Source organism: Branchiostoma lanceolatum, chromosome 19 (assembly GCF_035083965.1).
Source record: "Branchiostoma lanceolatum isolate klBraLanc5 chromosome 19, klBraLanc5.hap2, whole genome shotgun sequence".
NCBI classification, from domain to species: Eukaryota; Metazoa; Chordata; class Leptocardii; order Amphioxiformes; family Branchiostomatidae; genus Branchiostoma; species Branchiostoma lanceolatum.
The window spans coordinates 15,205,776-15,225,213 of record NC_089740.1 but is presented as its reverse complement, the minus strand read 5'-3'; the positions used below and the strand labels follow the sequence as shown (position 1 = coordinate 15,225,213).

The following is a 19,438-nucleotide window of genomic DNA, read 5'->3' as shown; positions in this document are numbered from 1 at the left end:
TTTTCCCGTCCAGCATGTTGCAGACCACATCCCAAGGCTTGTACAAGGCGTTCGCGGGAGCTTGCAACGTTCTTTTATCGATCCTAACATTCTTTCTATCGTTTTCCCGTCCAGCATGTTGCAGACCACATCCCACGACTTGTACAAGGCGTTCGCGGGAGCTTGCAACATTCTTTTATCGATCCTAACATTCTTTCTATCGTTTTCCCGTCCAGCATGTTGCAGACCACATCCCCAGGCTTGTACAGGGCGTTCGCGGGAGCCGGGCCCAACCCGACAGAAACGTTCTTTTATCGATCCTAACGTTCTTTCTATCGTTTTCCCATCCAGCATGTTGCCGACCACATCCCAAGGCTTGTACAAGGCGTTCGCGGGAGCTTGCAACGTTCTTTTATCGATCCTAACATTCTTTCTATCGTTTTCCCGTCCAGCATGTTGCCGACCACATCCCAAGGCTTGTACAAGGCGTTCGCGGGAGCTTGCAACGTTCTTTTATCGATCCTAACATTCTTTCTATCGTTTTCCCGTCCAGCATGTTGCCGACCACATCCCAAGGCTTGTACAAGGCGTTCGCGGGAGCTTGCAACGTTCTTTTATCGATCCTAACATTCTTTCTATCGTTTTCCCGTCCAGCATGTTGCCGACCACATCCCAAGGCTTGTACAAGGCGTTCGCGGGAGCTTGCAACGTTCTTTTATCGATCTTAACATTCTTTCTATCGTTTTCCCGTCCAGCATGTTGCAGACCACATCCCAAGGCTTGTACAAGGCGTTCTGAGAAGCCGAGCCCAACCCGACAGAAACGTTCTTTTATCGATCCTAACGTTTCTTCTATCGTTTTCCCGTCCAGCATGTTGCCGACCACATCCCAAGGCTTGTACAAGGCGTTCGCGGGAGCCGAGCCCAACCCGACAGAAACGTTCTTTTATCGATCCTAAGGTTCTTTCTATCGTTTTCCCGTCCAGCATGTTGCAGACCACATCCCACGGCTTGTACAAGGCGTTCGCGGGAGCCGGGCCCAGCCCGACAGCCCGAGTGCTCAGCTTCTGCTCATCAATGCGTCACAGGAGTTCATTTCACCGGCCAATAACATGAACTCCGCCGCGAAGGCGGCCGTACCGACCGTATCGGACCAGGCGGCGTCCATGCAGCTCAGTAACTGCTCCAAACAGCTGGCCCAGGCTCTGGCCGAGCTGAGGTCCGCTGCACAGAAGGTTCGTTTGCTTATTTATCCGTTTGTTTTTTGTGTATTTTCACGGTGACAAAATAGTGCATGGGCCATACTTTAGCTGTGGTCCGCTGCACAGAAAGTAGTCACCCCCACCTTCTAGTGGAGTTGTCCATTATTACAAAGCTTTGTTTGTTCCAGTGTGACAATAATGGTGATTTGCACCCTTTATTTAGAATTAGGATAAATTTCTCTACTTTAAGGCAGTACAATCACTGTTCATTTTTTTTAAATCTGGGGTTGAGAAAATAACATCCTAAATCAAAGTTAAACTGCAACAGCCAACACAAAAATCCCAGCTCCAGTCCTATCTGCATAAAGTGACATCACATTACTCATTCCTTGACGAAGATTGGAGCTGATCTGTAGAAAATTTGGGTAAGTCCAATTTTTGTGCTGGCTATTGCAGTTCAGCTTTGATCCAGAATGACTTCTACCAACACAGATGAACTTTCAAGTGAAGATAACATCCATAGATCTTGAAGTAAATTTTTGTGACATTTCCCGGTCTCCAGGCACAGGACGCGTGTGGCCCCCTAGAAATCGACAGCGCGCTGGACACCATCTGCCAGCTGGACTCCGACCTGGTCGAGATCAAAAAGAGCGCCGCTCAGGGACAGCTGGTCCCGCTACCGGACGAGTCGGTAAGGACCTCCCTCAAGTTCTCTTTCATTCCCTCCATCATCTTCCTGTCATTTTCTTGAACCTCCATCATGCTTTCTTTCACTCCATCCTTTCTTTGATCCTCCCGCACGCTCCCTTTCCTTCTTTCCATGCTCTCTTTTGCTCCCTCTATCATTTATTTGAACGTTAACCTCCTTCACGCTCTTTCCATCCTTCTATCATCTCTCCATCGTTCCTTTGAACCTCCCTCATGCTCTCTTTCAGTCTTCTCATCTATCCATCCTTTCTTGAACCTCCCTCACACTCTTTTTCCTTCTTTCCATCATCTCCATCCTTTTATTCTTTTCTTCCCCCTAATCTTGATCCTTCAACTTAGTCAACATTTTCTTGAAACCTAAGACATTTTTTCTTCACTCCATCTTGTCTTTGTCTCCCTTTACTCTTTTTCTCCTTTTAGAGTTTCTGTATTTTAGTGTTTTTGCTTTTTTTGTCTTTTCTGTGCTGTACTTTTGTCACTTTCCTTGTGTTTATTTGTCTTGCTGAATACAAGTGCAACACTGGTCACTTTACAAGTGGAAATCTTTTTTCAAATTGTTCCAAATTGTTTTTTCAAGTAGCATGCCTCTTTCTATTACTCTTGCTGGACATAGTTTTGACTTTTAAACCTATATTTTAATCGTGGAGCGCCAGTTTTAAAAGTGTTTCCAGATGTTAAGTGATCGTTGTTTTAAGCCTTGTTGTTTTGTTCTGTCTTTACTGACTTTTCCAGTTTTTCTCTCCAAAGTTCGAAGGTTGCCGAGCAACCGTTTACAGCTGTGCGAAACAGGTCGGAGCCGCCATGGCGCAGCTGATGAAGGAGGCTGCCCAGGTATAAACAACAACAGTAAACAACAACAAACATGGGGACAACAACAACAAACACACACTCAGCTTCATCATCACACACTTAACTTCTGCATGTTTCCGGCTCAAATTTCGGTTTCAAAAGTGTTCCTCTAACATTTTTGCCAAACAGTTCAAATTCTTTAAAGCCATTTTTCTAAATCCCAAGAGCTTCAATCAACTTGGAAATCTTGTTTTTCAGTTTTTTGACTGTTATTGAAATTTTAAAGGATTGTTTTCCTCTTGATCATTATAAAATCTAATAGGTAGAAAAGTTAAAAGTTATGAATAATTCATTTCAAATTTGAAATCTTTTGGAATCTTTAACCCTTTCAATGTCAAGGAAGGATTTTTTTCTTATGGTATAAGAAGCCATTTGACACTTAAATGTTAAAGCAAGTCTAACAATCGTGAGGTAAATTCATTGAAAGGAGAAAGTTTTGAAACTGAAGTTGAGCCGACTTACTTGGTTTTACATCCTCACCCTCTGACTGATGATCCCGCTTGTTTCCAGCAGTGTTCACACAGCTTTGTGATGGCAGAATGGCTTGTACATCATGTGTACATGTACATGTGTGCAGTACTTGTACTTGTACTAGAGTCTTGCATGTTGTTTGTCGTGTAGACTTTCATCATTCCAGCTGCGGTGCTCAGGAGAGACCTGCTTCTCATGCTGAATTTCTGACATGTGATCCTGCAAGATCCACCTTTGATCCACATATGATCCATGTGCGATTCATCCAAGATCCATACATGATTCTGTGTGATCCACACTCGATCCATGTATTGCAAACGCATCTGTGATCCATTTGGGATCCAAATGTGAGATCCATGGTCAATCCGCATTTGATCCATGTTTTGTAAATTATTTTGTGATCCATATACATGATCAAGATGTGATCAATGCATGATCCAAATGTGTGATCAAGGTGTAATCTTGCCCCATTGTAGAATGACTTGTAGAACCACCGTCTTTTTCTCTGACATGTAACTTGTGTGCTTATTTGGGTGTTAAAGGGGACACAGAATTCACGACCTTGAAAATCCTCACAATTTGTTTCTTAAAATGTTCAGAAGATGAAAAAGGGTTTGAAATGAAGGGTTGAATTGAATGAAATGAATGAAGGGTTGAATTCTTTTCCAAGAGAGAAAAAGTTGATTCTGTTTAAGAAGGAAAAAAAAGTTTCTATGTCCCCTTTTGTTCCGCCCTTACAACATGCATGTGTGTTGTTGCTTGCGTCACGTGTGCTCACAAACTTGCACGTTCTTTGCACGTTGCCATGGCGATAGGGCGAGCAGTGTGCCCAGGAGCTCGGACACACGTCCAAGACTGTCGGCGCTTCCATGGCTCAGCTACTAACCGCCGCCGCACAGGTAACCTACAGGGTCAGGGGCCAAGTGTCAAAGGGTAGGGGAACAGGTCAGGTCAAAGGAGGGGGGACAGTTCATACACAGGGAGAGGGGGATATACATGTAACATATTCTTGACTTTTTTTAAAAGCATTTAACATTCAATTAGACTGTAAGATGCGATGATAATTATGAGAACAATATAGATATGGTCCAGGGAAAGTTATTTTTGTGACCCACTCAAAGACATGTAGTAACCCTGTTGCTCATCCCACGAAGAAATTACATCATGAAAAATGGAATAATATTATAAAGGGTAGTGAACAAGCTTTCAACTGATATTTGAACACTAAATTTGATTAAGTAGTAAAGGAGTTTCCTAAGTTGAAAAGGCTGTAAAGAGTAGGTTGTTGCCTGCTTAAGATGACCTATGATTGTTTATGTATGAAATAAAAAGCTTCAGTTTTGAAATTGAATCATGAGGCATTTCCCCGTTTTCAGGGCAACGAGAACTACACGGGCCTTGCAGCGCGGGACACAGCGAACGCTCTTCGCACGCTGACGGGCGCCGTGCGTGGGGTTGCCGCGGCAACCTCTGACAGACAGGTACAGTAGTCGTGAGGGTGACATGCAACTATGGGCTGTTCAGTTTTGTTTACTGTTAATGCAGAAATGTTCGCGGTGGTTTCATGTTCGTGGTTTTTGTGGTGACCGCGAACTTAAAAACATCGCCAAAAGCCTTTCCATTGTGTGACTGTAGCGCTACTTAGTGTTTCAAACTCAAAACCACTGTGAAAACTCTATTTTCTCCCCACCCCAAAATTGAATCTTTGCTAACTTCTCTGCATTTACAGTATTTTACTTCAACAGTAGAAATTCAACTATCTGTGGAGTGAAGTTTTGAAATGTGACTAAATTCCGATTTGGGAAATGCTGTTATGACAACAGTTTACATGTACGTGACAAAAAGTTCATGCCTTGTCTCACATGAATGTGAGGTCGTTACCGACTCGTTAGTGACTCATCAGTACCCCGGCTTAACGAGTTTTACTACCACCATGGAAATGTCACGCATGACGCAGAGATGAGTCACAAGTGACTCTCATGGGCCGACCCTTGACCCTCAGCTTAACCCCTGACCTAAGTTGTAACTATCACCATTTGGTTTTGGCAAAGAACAAAAAGAGCAAGATGAAGGAATATGATTCAACTTAAATCACTGTTTTATCTGAATTCCTACTAATAATAATAGTTGTTGTTCAGAATTTGTAAAAGTCAGAGTCTAGTGTTCTACAGTAGCTATATTCCTGCACGAGACTTCTGACAAGCAGGGGCTTAACGAGTGACAGTAATTAACGAAGCGATGCAAACCTGTAATTAGCTACAGTGTTTCCCCCCAGGGTTCAGACAGTCTTGTGTCTGAGAAACTGGGCCGATTTTCTTCCTTAAGGCGACAGGTTAGAGCACTAAGATTTATGTCTGGTCGTACCATTTCTAACGGGTAAAAAATATTGTGAGGCAGTTTTTATTCAATTCTCCTGTTCAAATTCTGTTATAAATTTAGCTTGTTTCTTCTCTCTTCTTTGGATTCAATAAAGATTTGATTAGCTTTAGATTGAAACATTCTAAATATTCAAAGTAGTTTACTCTAAACATTTTTAAAATCTTGCCACCCCTTTTTATGGTACAGTCCACTGTCCAGATATGTTGCACTGTTGTGTGCTATGGAAGAGACCATCCAGTAATGGGGAAGACAGAGTTTTATTTTAAATTACAATTTGTAAGTCAAAACAACAAAAACTTTTATAACAGGACATATGGCTCCATTGGAGGGGTAATTGTTGTCATTTTCGTACAAAATTTGATGTTTTTAAGCAGAAATAAACATTTTTGCTATTTTTTTTCCAGGCCCAGGACCACCTGATTGACACCGCCCGTGATGTAATGGACAAGTCCGTTAACCTGATCGAGGAGGCGAAGAAGGCGGTCAACGATCCGAACAACCCCGATAACCAGCAGCGTCTGGCGCAGGTTTGTAACCCGAGAACCGCGAGAACCGCCTGCAAGAACTGCCGGAAACGTCTGTGAAGTCTAGTTAAACACTGATTTTCTTTTTATTAACTCAGAGGCTTAAAAATCAGGTAGTTTTTGTAAGAAGTTTTGAGTCAACGATTCGAACGCTCCCAGCAACAAGCAGCAACTGACACAGGTTTGTAACCAGAGAACCGCCTGCAAGAACTGGTAGAAACTTCCGTGATCTCTTGTCAAACACTCACTTTTTTCGTCTCTTACAGAGGTCTAAAAAAGCTAAGTTTCCAAACAACCAGTAACTCGTTGACCTGGCTAAAAAGACTCAGAGGCGTAGTTTTTGTACGTACTACCAAGGCAGTGTAGGCGTTGGCATGATTTATTACTTGAAGACAATGTAGCAAAACAACTGTAAAGAGAACAACTACTGTGTGTGCCTAAATTTCTAATACTCTCCAACCAGAGGCCCCAAAATCGAGTTGTTTTTAGAAGTACTGTCAGCAAAGGTAGGTGTAGGTTGTGACGGAAAGCATGGTGACTTAACAGTACTAGTCGTTTATTTTCTTAAAAATCTGGACTATAGCAAGGCAGCCATCCGTAAAGACCTTCCCTGTCTCACATCTGTCTTAATTCTGTTGTTTGTTTCTTCAAGGACTCAAACGTTCGGTTGTTTTTGTCCGTAGCTTCAAGCGAAGATAGGCGTGATCTGAAAGCACATGATTATGGTCATTTATTTTGCACTGCCGACAGAAAAACCCTCGGGCATATCCTTAGCAAGGCCACTGTAGTCAGATAATAATCTCTTTGCTTCATCTTAAGTCTTGTGTATCTTAGTTCTATTAAAGAGGGTTAGATACCGGTACAGCTAGCTTGATGTAACCACAGTTGGATCATATATAGTTGGGTCTAGAATCCCAGGAAAACAGGTATACTGATACAGGTTGGGCCATTGTTGTTTGGAAACAAAGGGTTTCCCGTTGTCTGTCACAGAAAGGTGTACGTTGATAACCTTAGGGCACCGGACATGTGTTGAGTCCTGTATGTGTCAGTCAGCTAGCACCTTTACAAGGACTGCAGGCGGCTAATTAAGGAGGGAAAGTAGGACGAACTCGTTAGTCAGAAAGTGAAAGGATTGTTTGGGTTTTGTCGTTTCAGTTCTCATTGTTTTTAGATCACTTTCACATAGGTGTGAAACAGTTGGATTGTTTACTCATTGTGAAGTTTTGTGTGTGATTTAGTTGGTCACACAAGGCTGGCTGGCCAGTATATTAGTGGGAAAATTACCCTAAAGAATGACAGAAATTTTTGGTATGGCTGTGTGTTGTTTACGGACCACTTTGACACTGGTATAAAATCAATTATCCCAAATATACAGTCACTACAAAGTCGTGTATTGTCAAAACTAAAGGCTGTCTCTTCAGTATACGACTAAAGGGAGGGAAAAATTACCCTAAAAACCTTCAGAAATTTGAGGTTTGACCTGACCAGGGTCCCATACAGTTTCTAACACTACGTTGAACGACAATCGGAGAAAACTTGTCCAGCAACATTCCTGACTGGGAGCACAGGGCGTTACTTTGTTTAACCTGTGACTGTAACCCCTCTAGTGTTTCTGTTGTCTGTTACAAAGGCTTGTTTATTTATTGTATGGGAGTTTTTCTACTTGTACAGGCCTTGGGAAGGAGACACATGAAAAGAAAAACCTCTCTGGGTTCTCTTAAAAAAAGTCATTGGGACAAAGATTTTTTTCAAATCAGTTTCACATAGAAAATTATTAGCAGTTTGTAACTCATGAATGATTTAGTGGGGAGGGGGGCAGACATCACAAGGTTATAGTGCTGGGACCCGGCAAGGTCGTGTTCTGAAATAGACACGTCGTCTCCTGGGACGGCCTGTAGGCACTGGAGAATCAAATATTGATGACAACATGCATGAAATTGGAGATAACAAAGTCCCAGGAAGCCTGGCTATTAGCATAATGTCCAATTATAGAAATATAGGGTTTCAGATTTAGAAAAGACCAAAGCGTCACAGCATCCTGTTCATTTTACACCAGGACAAAGAAAGTTAAGAAGGTCTAGACTCCTAGTCCTAATACAAGGCCAGCAGTACCTAGGTTCAGGCAAGTTTGGTGAGTTGCTTGTTGCAGGAAAGAAATATTGGTCCAGTTCGTAATATGATTAGAAAGGCTCACTGGACCATTTTTTTCTGAAAGATTTTCTTTCAGCAGGAATATTAGATTCTGTAGGCAGCACATTTTGTTGCCAACTTTGTACAACATTTTGGAAGTGAATTTTTTGTAGAAACATGGGCTTAGATATGGAGCTTTCTTTGTCCTGATCGCTTTTCTTATACCAGATCAGATTCTTTAAGAAGCAAATTTGTATTACTGTAACTAAGTTACAGCATTTTGGAAGTGAATTTTCTAGAAACATGGACTTTAATATGGAGCTTTCTTTGTCCTGATCGCTTTTCGAATACACGTCAGATTCTTTAGGAAGCAAATTTGTATTACTATATATAACTAAGTAACAGCATTTTGAGAGTGAATGTGCAACAACGATAGCTGCAGAAATGTGGAGTGAAATCTGGAGACTTCTTTTTCCTGACGGATTTTCTTCTCTCCACAGGTTGCGAAGGCCGTGTCGCACGCGCTGAACAACTGCGTGAACTGTCTACCGGGACAACGTGACGTCGACTTCGCGATCCGGAATATCGGAGAGGCCAGTAAGGCTCTACTTTCAGGACAGGTAGGCCGAGGTTCAGCGTGACAGAAAAACAAACGAAACATAGAACAGTAGTGTAGGTTTTAGTCGCAGTAGATACCAAAGATGCCTGACTTTTGACAGTGACAGTGCAGGATCCTCAAGTGAAAAACTGGGAAGAAACATTTTATGCCTAAACCATAAGAAAATGCTTCTGGCTTTTATGACAGGAAAAAAATTTCAACGAAAACTAGATCAAATTGAATTGCACTAAGTTGGAATTTACAATGAATCAGCCTTAAAGTAATGACTGATTAAAGAAGCATTTTTCAGTGATTTTATAAAGCAGAAATATTTGTTTCTTCAGAAATCAGGCATCAGACGGTAATTGTTAGTAAACAGCTGCTTGATAGCCGTACAGTCTTGTAATGTGACGGATGCGGAGGACAAATCGTCACAAGGAAAATGTATCAGAATCACTGCCCCCATCCAAATTGCTACATTTTCCTCCAAATTGCTACATTTTCCACCAAGCATCATGAATATGTTTTACAGTATTTACCGTAGGTTGTTTTATCTTTGCCTACATTACATCATTATTTTCTGTTACATCTCTTTATCTGATATCTTTTGCTCTCTTAGTGTTCTCTTTCTCTTCCACTCTTTCCAAATTCCTTCTGTCCACATTTTTTCTTGTTATTTTAATGCTATACAGGTAGGTGATTCTTTTTTTTAGAATTTTGATTTGTGTATTTGCACACACCGGTTCAATGATAATCATTCTGTCCTTTAAATTCAATTTCTTCATACCGGTATCTTGTTTTTTACCATCCTGTTGAAGGATGAAACTATATTTTCTGTTCTACTTCTACTACTGTTTGTAGATCTGCTTCCATGTTGTAATTACTCTACTTCTAAGCTTTGCCAATAACAATTTTGTCAGCCACTGCTTAACATAGCAAAGTACAAATGCATAGTACTTTGCTTGATATCACTTGCATATGATCATTTTTCATTGCAATACGTCTATAATTGTAACTTCAGCTATCATTACAGTGCTTGTAAGATTTTGCTATTGATGAAGAATAGTCTACAACATACAGGCTAATAACTTTGCTTTGAATAAGCATATTTAATTTATTAGTTACAACATCATGCTTGTGCAACTGTAGCATAGTCAATTAGTATATAACTGCTGCATTATAATCTTCATTTACCATTTACTAGTGCCATTTTCTCACAGTCATTTTACCACCAGTGTCTGGGTTTGCCACAAACGCACTACTGTTTTTGATGTGTGAACGTTTAACGAAAACATAAAATCTCACTTTTCCATAGTCACCAATGTTAGAGAATCAATCAAAATATATATCCATGTTTGTGAGTTGAACTTACAACAATATTTGAAGGTGAAGGAAAAGTTACAATTCTTCATGGTTTGTTTCGAATCCAGACATTCAAGTATTTTGCTGAGCGACCCTTTTCTGCTTTCTGTGCGTCTCTTCTTTTCCACAGCAGCCCTCAAACGACCCGGCTAGCACAGATGAGTACAGAACCTCCCTTAAACGTTGAAAAGCGGACCAGGTATTGTGAACAAGAGTGGGTTCAAATTGTTAACGCCCAGAGTTGCCTTGCCTTGTCCCAGAAGCCAAGTGTTGTTTTGTGCTGTGTGTTTGTAGTTTTGTATTGTTGTGTTTGATGCTGTGGATGCTGGACTCGGTGGACGGGTTCAACTGAGGACAAGAGAGTACAATGATTTACGTTAATGGCAACCACTTGTTGATCAAACTGCAAATGATTTTTAGATTATGTTTGCTGTTATTTTATGACAAGGAGTAACAACAACAGAAAAGTGAAAACCTGTCTGTCTTGATAAAATGAAAATGGACAAAATTTCAACATTTTTAAAACCTTTGCCCTGTCCTAAACCAGTACAGTACTACCAAGAATTTACAATAAAAACAAAAAGAAAAAAACTTGAAAAGAAAAAATTCCTGCAGTTTTGGACCCCTCTCTTGTCCTTAACCAGAACCCTGTCCCACAGGTAAGATGTTGACTAATCCGTGGTGTGGTGTTAGTGCGGGGTGGTGGGTGTGGTGTTGCCGTGGGGACAGTAACCATGGTGACGGTGGTGGGCCTGTGGTTTCCATGACGGTCGCTCCAACCCTGTAATCTGATATCTCCTAGGTTCAGAACGTTGACTTGACACAATATCCCGGCTATTACGGTGCCACTGGAGGAGCGTACGACCTTCGACCTTACGACCTCCGACCTTACGGATCACCCCAAGGCGCGGAGGGCTATACCATTCCACAGACGTCTGAGGGGCAGCAATCGGAGGGACACGCCATGTACCAGAACGGGGTTCCCGGAATGTATGGAGGACAGTACGGAGTTCAGAACGGAGTTCCTGGAATGTACGGGGGGCAATACGGAGTTCAGAACGGAGTTCCTGGAATGTACGCGGGGCAATACGGAGTTCCGAATGAGGGTCCTGGAATGTACGGAATTCCTGCTATGTACGAGGGCCAGCAGGTCATCCTGCTGAACGGAGCGCCGGGATTTACGCCAGAGGGCGACCGCGTGGTGAATTACGGCGTGCAGAGCGGGGTCCACGGGCAATCGTTCGTTAACGTCGAAGAGCTGAAACCGCAGGAAGTGGAAATGACGTCAAGTTTCACATCCATGACGTCGGGCAGTGGGTACGACACCATGTCGATCAAAAGCGCCGATCTCGACTGGAACGAAGTCGACTTCGACCAGACTGTGTACAACTACGGCGTCGAGCAGGGTAAGCCCGGTCAGGCGCTCTTGGATCTCTCCGCACTGCGACAGGACCGTAAACGCAAACCGGAGATTCCGAAGGAGGTCCGGTATGTAGAGGAGGAGCGGCACATCCTGAACTACGGCATCGATAAGAACGTATCGGGCAAGGCCATCATCAACCTGGACTGCCTCCGGCCTCCGACGAAGAAGGTGAAGAGGAAGAAAACGAAAGTGGAGACGAAGGAAGAAGGGGAGGTCATCGAGTGGGACGATTCGGACGTGGAGACCGTCGCGACGGTGGAATCGTTGACGGACAACCGACAGGAAGATTCGGAAGCAGACGAACGGTACGACGAAGAAAAGCGAAGGATTCGCATGCAGATGGAGCAGCCGATCGTCAAGCGTCGAACGTACCACATTGACGAGACAGACGAGGATATACACGTGGACGACTCTACGCCTGTCTTCGAGGCATTCTTCCGGTTTATCGGCCATGGCGAACCGTATCCCGAGAAACCCGAGAAGGTCAAGGAGGTGATCGAATTCCCCCATTCCGATTTCACCATGCCCGAACGGCTCGATTTTAAAGCCGGTCTGTCGGAAATCGAGGAAAGAAAGATCAAACCGCAGGAGCGCAACCTGGATTTCGAAGCGTTCTTCCGACACTACATGGAGGAAGCACGCAAGAGGATGGAAACTCCGATGATCGAGCGAGAGTGGGTGAAAGTTCCAGGGGACGAGGACCTCCCGAAGGATACGGTCAAGCCGAACTTCGACGCTTTCTTCCGGAACTACCCGCACTTGGAACCGGCTGAGCAGGTGGAGGAAGAGAAGAAAGACAGGGAAGAGATTCTGACTTATGAGACGGAAGAAGACTTGACGATCCGATCTACAGAAGAAATCGTGCGAGGAAAAGTCGAAGAAAAGCCGGCAGAGAGAAACTACATCTGGCCGAACTTCGACGAGTTCTTCAAAAGCTACCCGTCGATGGTGAAAGGCCGGGAATTCGGAATACAGTGCAACGTGAAGGATGAAGTGGATGGCCCGAGGATGAGAAAAATCGGAGTTCTGCAGCGTTACCGTCGCCTCGTACGCGTGGCGGCCATGCGCTACAACCTGGCGTTGTCGTCCAAGATCAAAGTCGCACGAATTTGCAAGGAGTTCCATCTGTCGGCGACCAGGCTTGTCGTGTCGGTTCTCTCTGTTTTCAGTAAGATGAGCTTCGGCGCGTCGTCGCTCAGGATGGAGGCGTTCACCATCTTTAACCAAGATGTAACGTCTGGGGTTTGGTTCACACGTCCAGAGCTCAAAATTGTGGTTGAGATACTTCAACGTTGTAGCTTGAAATATACAACAGTACACATCAGTCATTGGCATAGCCCAATTGAAGGCAAATTAAAGGATTCTATTTAAGATTTTTACCATGTGCATCGACCAACATTTAGTCGTCTGTACAAGAATAAATGAATAAAGGGATGAAAATGTTTTGAAAATAATAGAAATGTCAAGAATTGGAAATCAAAGTTGGCAAGATTTTGGCTCATTTTGTCTCGCTGCAGCAATGGCAAGAGCTGATAAAATCATACATTTTTGCCCTAAGCATTCATAAGGACTTTCACAGGGATCTAATTATAGATAGATTTGCACTACGAAGAATTCTAAGCATTCAAAGAAAAGAAACAGCCCTGTTAGCACATAAAAGTCATAAAATTTTGGTTTCAAATGTTAATGAATGTCAGAGAGGATGGAAATACTGGAGGAAAAAAAAGTTGAAAAATGAAGAATATTGATAGAGGCCATGGTTATTGACGGTAAAATCCAAGTAGACATGCTGACAGTAGATAACTATATTTGAGAGACACTTGAGAATTTAGGTGGAAGATGATATAATAGGATGGAAATTTTCTTGAAATTTAGATCAGAAAAATCAGTTCTTGGAGTCGTTTGAATAAAAAAAAATCCATGTTGAAAGGGAAAAAATGTTGAAAAGAAGGTACCCCATTCAGTGGAGAGTTGGAGACAGATGATTCCCTTGGATTTTGCGTGATTCCAAAGAGAAGTCTGATGGATGTAGTGACTGTAAAATTGATCTGTGAAGAGAAAGGAAAATTGACATGCAGAATTGATGGTATTCCGAGGAGGAAACTTGTGAGGATCCGCAAAAGAAAAGAGAGTCTCCAACTTGAAATCTTTGTCAGTTTTCCGCGATGGAATTCATATTCTTCTTTAGAAATTCCTGCTGTTGGAATGGAAAGAAACCTACGAAGTTGTATGGAAACCTGCAAGATTTCACCAAGTTTCCCTGATAGCCAAGGAAGAACTATTCAATGATAAAATTTCCATCCATTTATATCAACCAAGTCTTTTTAGGCTCAAACAATCAAGATACCTTTTTCTAAAGGGACACAGATCACTGTCAGAGATGGTTAGAATATAGCACTAGCCTGTGTGCAATAAGGACATTTACAAAGTAAAAGGGACAATTTTGAGCTCTGGACCAACGTTGTAGAGGTGGCATAGGTGGTGGTTTTCTAGCAGCCTATCGTAGATGCCTTAGCCCCCCTGCCCCCTCCCCCTTTGACCCCTGACCTTGCTCAGTAAACGCACCGCTTTAACTTAACCTCTAACACAGCCATGGAATTGGGGTGACCTTGAAGACTTCTCCAATTTCTGCAGACAGGAATTTCAGAAGTCTTATCTTCTTCCAGCTCCGTAAGAAACCGTTTTCGTAGAAAGGTTTTGTTTGTTCTGTTTATGTTAAGTAGTTTTTTTGTTGACGTGTTTTGTTTGTGACTTGGGAAGGCAATTTTGGGCAATCACTGTTCTCCACCATCATTATGACCTTGAAAAAAAAAACGCCCCATTTATGCATACATCAGTGAACAGGTGTGGAACCACCTGGCAACCTATATGACCTTGAAAAGGTCATTCATGACTGACTCATGTTCTGTACTAGCCGGAGGCTATTTGAGGGGTGTAACAGATAAATACCTTTCATATCTTTTGTTGGCTCAAAAACAAGAGCATGAGTCATGGAAAACCTACTCATACCCTCTGCGTCATTGTAGGGGTTCAGTCACGTTTTCCACTGATATTTCTGGCTCACAATTGACCGAGTTTTGGCATTTCAACTGTGAAATTCCTTGGCTGAATCACCCGTCATTCTACATTGACTCATTCAGCAGCTTTTACGCTGTAGAAAAAGAACCTGACCTTCATGTACATGTAGTTGACCTCTAACTTCATTGTAGACCATGCTGCTACGTCATTGTCCGATATTTGTAGTTTTCATGCCGTTCTTTCTCTTGCTAATCTTTTCTTCCTTCTCTCCAAACAGCAGATTATATTTATTATAAATAACATTATTTCCATACTGTTCAGTGGTTGATGCCAGTCTTCATGTTAAAAGAGCCCCCTGGAGGCCAAATGGAGTACTACAGATATGTGCCTCCAAGAGGCTGAAAGAAAAATTATGTTTTGAAGTGTATGCATTCCCTTGGACAGAACCAAAAGTGTTTACAAACAAAGGGAGACAGCACTTGTCTCATGTTGCAGTTTCAGAAAATTCTTCCAAAGATTCCTTAATCTGAATTCATATCCCAACAAGATTTATTAAAGTCTTCATAATGCCAAGGCCTATTCACAAAAATAGGTTTGAAAATGCTCATATGACTTTTGAACATCCTTGTAACAGACCAACCATCAAATTTTGGTGATACCAATATCTCCTAACCAAGTTGTCTGGACATAGGTCATAACTTTACAGTCTTCAAGAAATCTTTTTGCTCCAGTAAGACTGGCATATCCCACAGTTAACAATAACATAGCTATCCTCACAAGAACCTCATCTGTTAAATGAAACTTAAACTCTACTCCAATACAAATAATTTGACTCACCGAAATTTTCGACCAAATCACGCGGTCTTCTTCAGCTATCAGACCCAAGAGCTGTAGACACAAGATTTTTATGCACTGGGACAAAGTTTTCCTTTGAGTTGGAGTATAGTTTAATTTTCATTACCAACTCAGATGAACTTTCATGCTAACCCCATCTGTTGCTAAGCAACCCCACCAATCACCCTCCTCCTCCTGCTCATCCGCAGCTCCAGAAGGGCGATGTCAGCTTCCAGGAGGTCCAGACGATGCTCAGCACGGCCGCGCAGGAGCTCAACATGGCGTCCAGCGAGCTGGTCGTGGCGTCAAAGGGAACCCACGAGCAGCTGGCCCAGGCCTCTGGCAAGTTCAGCAAGGACTTCAGTCTGCTCCTGGAGGCTGGGATGCAGATGGCAGCTCAGACATCGGTACGTGGACGTCTAAGAGATTCTCCTAGTACATGTACAGTGTGCTGAAAGGTAAAGGTAGTCCCATAGCTGTTTTGAGGTAGGTACCAAGTTTCTCTAGCTGCAGGAAGTCATTTTCCAAAGAAGTACTGTATCGGAAGCCCTACATGTATGTTCTTGTTCCTGGACATACAGTTAAATTTAACTGTGCTTAGATTTACACGACATTGTACATATTGTGGATGCTAGAGCTTGTTAAGAGGCTCTATTTTGTTTCTCTTTGGTATGTAAGACTTTGAGACAGTAGAGCTAGTTTTACTATACTAAAAAGTCCTAATATAAAGATCGCCAATGAAGGCTCCTTGAAGATTTATCCCCAACTTTTGTTCTCCCTTCAGGATGATGAGCAGCAGTCCCTGATGGTCAGTAACCTGAAGAGCATCTCTCTCTCCTCCACTAAACTGTTCATTCCTTCCCTCCCTCCCCCCCAGGATGATGAACAGCAGTCCCTGATGGTCAGTAACCTGAAGAGCATCTCTCTCTCCTCCACTAAACTGTTCATTCCTTCCCTCCCTCCCTCCCTCCCAGGATGATGAGCAGCAGTCCCTGATGGTCAGTAACCTGAAGAGCATCTCTCTCTCCTCCGCTAAACTGTTCATTCCTTCCCTCCCTCCCTCCCTCCCAGGATGATGAACAGCAGTCCCTGATGGTCAGTAACCTGAAGAGCATCTCTCTCTCCTCCGCTAAACTGTTCATTCCTTCCCTCCCTCCCTCCCTCCCAGGATGATGAACAGCAGTCCCTGATGGTCAGTAACCTGAAGAGCATCTCCATGTCCTCCAGTAAACTCCTGCTGGCGGCCAAGTCTCTCTCAGCCGACCCCAATGCTCCTAACGCCAAGAACCAACTGGCTTCAGCGGCAAGGTGAGACAAATACATGTCTTCAAATTGTCTTCTTTAATTGTCTTCTTCTTCTTCAAATTGTCTTATGTCTTAAAGTAAAATGTGTTGTGCAAAATGCAAACTTTCTCAAAATCTTAGGAAAGAAGAATCCAAAGATGTCTTAAGGTTGTGTCAGTTCCAGAGTAGATACGATGTTGTATTGATCAACAAATAAAAAAACATAAATTAGAACAAGCACAATCAAGATGCTACATGTTAGTACTATAATAACCTGCTCCCTGCTGCCTAATGCCATAACCAATACAAGCTTGATGCATAATTGCCACTTCAGCACATAGAAGGTTAAATTCCTGAAAAAAAATCCAAAGTTTTTAAAAAGTATTTTCCAAAGAAGGGAAACATCTAAAGCCATTGCGCTTATTTATTCATCTCTTAGTAGATTGTTTATGTTTACTTATCTGTTTGTTTGTTTACCAGGTCTGTGACTGACAGCATCAACCAGCTGATCAACATCTGCATGCAGACCGCGCCCGGACAGAAGGAGTGCGACAACGCCTTAAGGAACATCGAGGTAGGGTGGCAGCGTCTTAAAGGAAGTCAAAGTACCATCTTAAGATTTAGGAGACATTCTTGTGGAGAGTGTTTTTTTCTTCCCAGTTTTCCATTTTTCCTTTTTACCTGCCTTTTTCTGTAAGGATGGTAATGCCTTGAAGAAAGTCAAAGGTACCATCTTAAGTTTTAGATGTACCTGAGGAATGCACCTTTTCTTCCAAGAGCTCCTGTCTTTTTTACAGCCTTATTCTGGTGTCTTAAACTATACCTTAGTTGTCCTTTCTTTTCTTCTTTGCCCCTTTATTTACTCCTTAACTCACACCTAGCCTTCTGAAGACACACCTGATAAAGGTGAAACACCTGAAGAGACAGGTGCCACAGAAGAGAAGACAGAAGAAACTGCTGTACTTAATAATTATTCTTAACGCTTTGCTTTGCTTGAAGTTTTCTACTTTCTTTGTACAGCGTAATCAGCTTGTATTTGTTTGGTTTTCTGCTTTTGTTAAACATTCTAACTCTTTAGTTTATCTGTATGTTTTAACATGGTTTGAGTCCTCTACTGTGTTGCTTTGGCTTGCTTTTTCTCTTTTAAGTTTTGCTTTTTTAAGCCGGCTTCTCTTTTCTCTTGCCCCTTTCCTCCTCTCACTCACTCCTAGACTTCTACAGAAACCGTCAAGACAGAGAAAGCAGAGACTCCGGAAGAAAACATCACAGAATCTACTGTACATCGTCTTAGTGAATTCTTATAAAAAGAACTCAGTCTTTAGGCCACACCAATTTAATTTCTTGGTTAACGGATTTTTATTTAAAAAAAAAAACAATTTTTTAGAAAAAAAAAATCACGAAAACAGAAGGCTGGGCCAGCCTTCTCTTTTCATGTTTTATTTCTTTTTCTAAAAATCTTTTTTTTTAAATAAAAATCCGTTAACCAAGAAATTAAATTGGTGTGGCCTAAGACTATTTTCTCATGTAATGTAGTCATCTTTTGATGACTCCTTTTTTCCATGAGCATTTTTCACTCTATCTTTCTCATGCCAAGTGTATTTTTTACTTTATTTTCTCTCTTGTACTTTTATCTTACTAACCGTTAAGTTTTCTCACAAGAAGTCATCTCTTGATGGCTTTTTTTCTCATCTAACTCTCACACTAACTTTAGATTTAAGTTCTTGTTTTTTTGCGTCTTCTTTCTTCTGTGCTAGTTTTGAGTCTTTCTTTTCTTCTCTCTGTCCTCCCTCCATCTCTCTCTTCATCCCTCGCTCGCCCGTAGACGGTGACACAAATCACAGAGGTCCATTCCTCCTCCTCTGTTGAGACGACGGAGACGAGGAAAGTATCGGAGCTGAAGAAAGACATGGAGATGCATATCATCCTCCCGCATCCGGACATCATCACTAAGAGTGTCGAAGTCTACATCTCGCACTTCAACAGCCAGACAAGGGTTACTCTCACTCCCCCTCTCTTTTTCATCTCTCTTTTATTCCCTTATTCTCATAATTTTTCTGTCATTTCTCTCTCTCAAAACTTGAGCAACAGACTTGTATTTTATTGACAGGATTAATGTATAGTATTCTCTTCAAAAGTGCCTTTCAAAAATCCAAAACAATGATTGTATTTCTACATTTTTGTGAATGTGATTTTGAATGCTTGTCTAAGACATACAGTCAGCTTTTCCCCCAGTTCTCCATCAATCTATTATGAATATTGACATTCATGACAATATATTATTTTATGCCTTGGAATATTGCACAAATGATCTATGATTGAGATTGTTTTGAAATGCCTGTCCTCCTACCCATAACAAGAGAATAGAACAGTCCAGTATAAGTGTCCTCCATGCAATCTGGCTGCTCCCATTGCAGCTGCAGGGGTGTTCAGGGTGATTTTATAATGTTTTTGTGTGTTTAGGTGATGCGCAGCATGCTGGACAACCCCATGGAGCCGGTCAACGACCTGACGTACTTTGACTGCCTCGAGACTGTCATGGACAAGTCTAAGGTGCGGAACTGTGTCTTAAGATCTCTTCTTCTTGAGCTTAAACTTTACCCCCAGATGATTCCATCAGGGGCAAAGTAGTGAGGGGGGAAGAGGCTAAGGACTATCTTTGAGCACTGTCTTAAAGATTT

The 19,438-nt window shown here is 42.2% G+C and overlaps 1 protein-coding gene across 21 annotated transcripts in view; it reads left to right on the top strand.

The window, feature by feature from the left end:
- The window catches only part of LOC136425461 (talin-1-like), a 158,448-nt gene that overhangs the window by 98,770 nt on the left and 40,240 nt on the right, over window positions 1–19,438 (top strand). For 11 of the 21 annotated variants that reach the window (XM_066414329.1, XM_066414328.1, XM_066414325.1 and 8 more), the window contains 12 exons: window positions 965–1,213; window positions 1,743–1,871; window positions 4,024–4,107; window positions 4,585–4,689; window positions 5,992–6,114; window positions 8,742–8,861; window positions 11,004–12,854; window positions 15,686–15,883; window positions 16,645–16,784; window positions 17,241–17,334; window positions 18,583–18,753; window positions 19,221–19,310. In XM_066414329.1, coding sequence (XP_066270426.1) covers window positions 965–1,213; window positions 1,743–1,871; window positions 4,024–4,107; window positions 4,585–4,689; window positions 5,992–6,114; window positions 8,742–8,861; window positions 11,004–12,854; window positions 15,686–15,883; window positions 16,645–16,784; window positions 17,241–17,334; window positions 18,583–18,753; window positions 19,221–19,310 — 3,354 coding nt within the window. Of the gene's footprint in view, window positions 1–964; window positions 1,214–1,742; window positions 1,872–2,635; window positions 2,720–4,023; window positions 4,108–4,584; window positions 4,690–5,991; window positions 6,115–8,741; window positions 8,862–11,003; window positions 12,855–15,685; window positions 15,884–16,644; window positions 16,785–17,240; window positions 17,335–18,582; window positions 18,754–19,220; window positions 19,311–19,438 lie in introns of all 21 variants that reach the window. The other 10 variants (XM_066414339.1, XM_066414338.1, XM_066414337.1 and 7 more) reach the window with 4 other exon arrangements.